Genomic DNA, 5,400 nt, shown 5'->3' with positions numbered 1-5,400 from the left:
CCTTGTAAAATTAAACTAAAGCAAATAACTCGATTTAAGAAAGATTTTGAGGAATTGATTAACTTGATTTAAGAAAGATTTTGAGGAATCGATGTCAAACAACACCCTTCTAGGTTGAAATTGTTTAAATTAATATTGAACGAATTTGACATCTATATTAAAAAAAATTCGAAATAAATCCAAGCACAATTTCTCTTTTTTCCTTCTCCTTGTTGTTCTCTTTTTTTTCCCCTTATTTTTTTACTTAGAGAGCTTCGTTGTCATCACCTTGCGTGGCTCCGTTGGTTGGTCCAACGACCAAACCGAACGAGTAAAAATCAATTGAATGAAAAATATTTTACTGAACTGAAACTATGGATATTTTTCTAAAAGCCTAATAGAAAAAACCATTTTAAAAAATAGGTTTTTTGGTCCGTTAATAAATAATATATGACTATAGAAACCAATAAAATATTAGAAAAAATAAATCATCAATTTTTTTAAAAAATAAGGGAGTAAGTTGAGGATTGTGGAATACCATTTATGCAATATATTAATCGCGAAGATAATAAAATATTCCAACAAATTATAAAACAAAGAACACAATAGAAGTTAGAAAACATAATATTTCTTAGTAAAGTAAAAATTGATGTAAGAAATGAGTTCATAAACAAGAAAGTTGCAATCTAACACAGCCCATAACTCAACCATTATTCCAAAATACTATTCTCATGGTCTGAGACCATTTCTTCTTCCAAACACAAAACACCCCCAAGTAAATATAAAAAAACCACACACAATCTGAAATTATGAAAACAGAATCCACCAATATTGCATTGTGTTAATACCTGTAGTTTGGAGGCTTGTATGGACCCTCGACTGGTACGTTAATGTAATCCGCCTGATCCTTGCTAAGCTTAGTGAGCTTGGCTCCTAGTTTTCCAAGGTGGAGGGCTGCAACCTTCTCGTCGAGATGCTTGGGCAAGACATAAACTTCTTTCTTATACTTGCCGGAGTTCCTTTCCTTCCACAGCTCAAGTTGGGCGATAACTTGGTTAGTGAATGAGCAAGACATGACGAAGCTAGGGTGGCCAGTAGCACATCCCAAGTTCATGAGACGACCTTCAGCCAAGATGATGATTCCTGACTTTGTCTCTGGGAAAACCCATCGGTCGGTTTGGGGCTTAATGGTGATCTTCTTAACACCCGGGTATGTTTCAAGACCAAGCATGTCGATTTCATTGTCAAAGTGGCCAATGTTGCAAACTATGGCGTTGTTTTTCATCTTCTTCATGTGGCCAACCATGATGATGTCCTTGTTACCGGTGGTGGTGACGAAGATATCAGCTTCAGAGACGACATCCTCGAGTGTTAGAACTTGGTAGCCTTCCATGAGAGCTTGAAGAGCACAGATGGGATCAATCTCGGTTACAACAACACGGGCACCAGCTTGTTTTAAGGCAGCGGCACAGCCTTTTCCAACATCTCCATATCCGCACACGACCCCAACCTTTCCAGCAATCATCACATCGGTGGCTCTCATCAATCCATCAGGCAGTGAGTGGCGGCATCCATACAAGTTATCAAACTGATAGTTAAGAAAGATCAAACATGATTCAATATTTAGCAACAAACAACAATTATGCATTCAGGTTACCATCGCATATGCATTTGGGGTTACCATCGCATACGTATGAAGTACAACACATGGCAACACAAACATCCAAAATTTTAAAATAAGCATTCGCCAAAATCCTTTTGAATAAGAAAGAAATAAATTAAAAAAAAATTGCAAAATAAATTAATAATTAATAAATATAAAATGTTCACTGATATAATATATCTTCCCAACCTATCTCACAGAACAAACAATCTGACACAGATGTCAAACCACAACCAAAATCAACCAAAATTTTTCTAGCGAGCATAGACATGAACAAGTAAATACAATGAGATATTTTTAAATCATAGGAACCTTCCTATCATTAAGCCTTTAGTAACAGGATTCAGATTCGAATGTAATATATATCGCTAAAAAGTTGAACTTTAGTCTAGTTAGTAAGGATGGAGTAAGAGCAGCCATGGGGAATATAAATTTCCATCATTCGACCATCATGCTGAAGGAGGAGACAAAATAAAGCAAGCAAAAGGGCTTTAGTATTAATGGAAGCAGATGCAACAGAACAGTTGGATAATTGTGTTACACTCTACTCTCAAAACTGGAATAAACAACAGCACTGAAAGTGTTTAGTAGGCAAAAGATAGAGTTTGATTTAAATTTTCAATTCAGTTTGCATTAAATTTTCAAATTTAATCTGTTTAAGGCTTTTCAATATATCTTATGTATGAGAGAATATATGCCCCAATGTATACTTGGACCTTCAAGGGGAAAATAAGACAGTTCAACAAGGCTGCTTGACTTGTTTCAAAGATTCAATTTTTCTGATCCCCTGAAAACAACACAAGAATACTATCCAACAAACTGCATCAGATCTATCACGGAAGATTCAGATCACATCTGAAAGATCAATATTTGGCATAATCAAAATACATCAAATAACAGCCCGAAACTTTCATTCCAATCAAATCCTCAGAGCAAACCTCCCAAAGGATCAGTAGCAAGACAATTAAGCAAATTAAGGTAAAGCTACTTAAATTTCATCAAAGATCAAGTTTTATTTTCCCGTGAAAGCAGAAGACAAATACTATCCAAGAAATTGCATCAGATTCAATATTAAAGATTCAGATCGGACCTAAAACTTCAAGAATTGGTTCTTTTGCAGAAACCAAATTAAATCAACTAAAAGTCCAAAAGTTCAAACCAAACCAAAACTAACTCAAACACCAAACAACAAATTCACCACAAATCACCAGATCTAACACAAGATTGCTTAGAAAACAACATACCTTACTCTTGGTGACAGAGTCGTTTACATTAATCGCAGGGAAGAGTAATGTTCCATTAGCCTGCATCTGATACAACCTCTTCACACCAGTAGTGGTCTCCTCCGAAACACCAACCAATCTCTCCTTCATCTTCGTGTACCTCTTCGGATCAGTCTTCAACCCATCTCGAATCAAAGTCAACACAAGCTGAAACTCCGCATTATCGGTCGAACTCGGATCCGGAACCTTACCCGTTTTCTCATACTCCTCCTCAGCCTTCACCCCTTCGTGAATCAACAAAGTAGCATCTCCACCATCATCGACAATCAGATCCGGCCCACCACCGGGTCCCCAATCCAAGGCTCTCTCCGTGCACCACCAGTACTCCTGCAAGGTCTCACCTTTCCACGCGAACACGGCAGCGCTGTCACGGGCTATGGCAGCTGCGGCGTGGTCTTGGGTAGAGAAGATGTTGCAGGAGCACCATCTCACCTCAGCCCCCAGAGCGGTCAAGGTCTCGATCAAGACTGCAGTTTGGATGGTCATGTGGAGACTTCCAGTGATCTTGGCGCCTTTGAACGGCTGCGAGGGCCCGAACTCTGTCCGGCAGGACATGAGGCCAGGCATTTCAACCTCGGCGAGATCAAGCTCCAGGCGGCCGAAGTCGGCCTGAGACATGTCCTTCACCTTGTACTCGCGGCCAGAGGTAGTCTTTTCGACGGAAAGTGCCATTGATACGGCGAAGTACTGCAGATCTACGCGGTTGTGGGATCAGAGATTTGGGTTGCTCTCTTCTTTCTATGTGAGGTTTTTGGAGAAGAGAGAGTGGGTGCGGGAGAAGAAGGGGGATAAACAGGGTTTATATGGTGGAAAAATAGACGGTTGAGATTTGTTCATGTTGATTTTTTGGTCAGAATTGGAGGGCAGAGATTTGTAGGGTTGGTGGTAGGGAACTGGTAAAGGCTGCGGGGTATATTTGTCATATCACGGATATTTGCTTCGGCCGACATAACCCGAGTCCGAGATTACCGGGTTTGGTAAAGGTTGGGGTATTTCCATTTCATACACCAATTTTTATTTTATTAACAAATAAATATATATTAGTAAATAACTAATAAATTATAATTATTGATGTGATATTGAATATATAGTAGAATTGTAAAAAAAAAATTTGAAGTTATTATACCAAGAATGAAATTTGGTTGATTTAAAGATTAAAATAATATTAGTCCAAGTTATAAGAGGAATTATACTTTTTTTAAATTAATAGTTGATGATTGTAAAATTTTCTTGTGTTTAATTTAGGTGGATGTGATTGGATTATTATTTTGTGTATCGGATATTTATCATAGATCAATCAAATTTTTAATTATTTATCTCATATCAATCAAATCATTTAATTTAAAAATACAAAATTATCTCGGATAAGTGCTATTCATCACGAACCTTCATCCTCACAAGCCGGTTTTTCACATTCATGGATGAAAACTAATGAGTTTAAGGACTCAACAAAGTGTCCAAGAATAAAGAATATCTTAATTATAGAAGAAAAAAAAGATATGTATTAAATTTTTACAGATTGAGAGATGAATTCTTACCCGAAAAGTCGATATCCAAAACTAGTAATCAGTCAAGTTGATAGAGACAGCCTACTTGGAACCGACATCCAAAATCCTTATTCAGTCATAACTTTGCCACGTATCATAAAAAATCTTTGGAAAAAATTCGTTAAAAATTTGTCTACATGTGCTGCTGGAAACAATTTTTGATAACCTTACATAAAAGTTTTGTTTAAATTTTACTCCCTCAAGCACATGCACCTATAAAATCAATTTTCCCTTAGCTAAAATCTAGAATTTATCTTTCAAAGTTTCGCACATGATCAGATGAAACAAAAGGGTCAAAGTGAAGTCCTTGACGCAACAAGAACCGGGATCAAATCTGTTCCTTCGCCCCAGCAACTTCTGTCTGAGCCGACAACCACCAGTTCATGTTCGCAAATGAGTCACACTACTGCCCTTTCGCAACCCCCTTCATGTGTGCAGTCAAGGCTCGACTCACACATTGTATTGCGCACACACGAGCTGCAAAGGTTGACAATCACCCGTTCCTGTTCACAAACAACTCGCACTCCTGCCCTTTCGCAACCGACTTCCTGCATGCATTCAAGGTTCGACTTACAAACGCAGTACACAGAAGTTACACAATGCACGCACACAACAATTTGTACACATACGCACGCACAACAAGATGAATTGTCTTTAAGTCTACATGTTGTACACGTAATGGGAAGATTCAAAATTTGCTATCAATGGACAATAGATTAATTTTATAAAAACAAGAAATTTTAACACAAATTATTAATAAAGTCAAATATTTTCTTTTTTCAAAAAATATTAAAAAGGTCGATTTACCTCAAAAATATTTTCGTAAAATTTTAAAATAAAACTTTCACCATGCTTAGGGATGTAAACGATCGATCCAAACTAAACCAAACAGTATCAGGCTTGAGTTTGGTTTGTTTAAGATTGTTTG

General features: G+C 37.3%; 1 protein-coding gene across 1 annotated transcript; it reads right to left on the bottom strand.

The window, feature by feature from the left end:
- Positions 1–591: 591 nt before the first annotated feature.
- Positions 592–3,706, bottom strand: LOC140966826 (adenosylhomocysteinase). The gene is made up of 2 exons (XM_073427091.1): positions 2,887–3,706; positions 592–1,567 (listed from the first exon to the last, which is right to left on the bottom strand). The coding sequence occupies exons 1-2, from the start codon at positions 3,595–3,597 to the stop codon at positions 821–823; spliced, it is 1,458 nt and encodes a 485-aa protein (XP_073283192.1). The 5' UTR covers positions 3,598–3,706; the 3' UTR covers positions 592–820.
- Between the last annotated feature and the right edge of the window lie 1,694 nt (positions 3,707–5,400).

The sequence above is a fragment of the Primulina huaijiensis genome, unplaced genomic scaffold (genome assembly GCF_012295235.1).
Source record: "Primulina huaijiensis isolate GDHJ02 unplaced genomic scaffold, ASM1229523v2 scaffold208080, whole genome shotgun sequence".
In the NCBI taxonomy this organism is placed as follows: Eukaryota; Viridiplantae; Streptophyta; class Magnoliopsida; order Lamiales; family Gesneriaceae; genus Primulina; species Primulina huaijiensis.
Note: the sequence above shows the minus strand (reverse complement) of the source record. Positions and strands in the feature narration are given on the sequence as shown.

Bases quoted from the DNA above. Each gene is read 5' to 3' on its own strand.
- LOC140966826 (XM_073427091.1), bottom strand. From the start codon at position 3,597: ATGGCACTTTCCGTCGAAAAGACTACCTCTGGCCGCGAGTACAAGGTG. The intron at 1,568-2,886 runs GTATGTTGTTTT...CTTAACTATCAG, and splicing joins ACTCTGTCACCAAGAGTAAG to TTTGATAACTTGTATGGATG.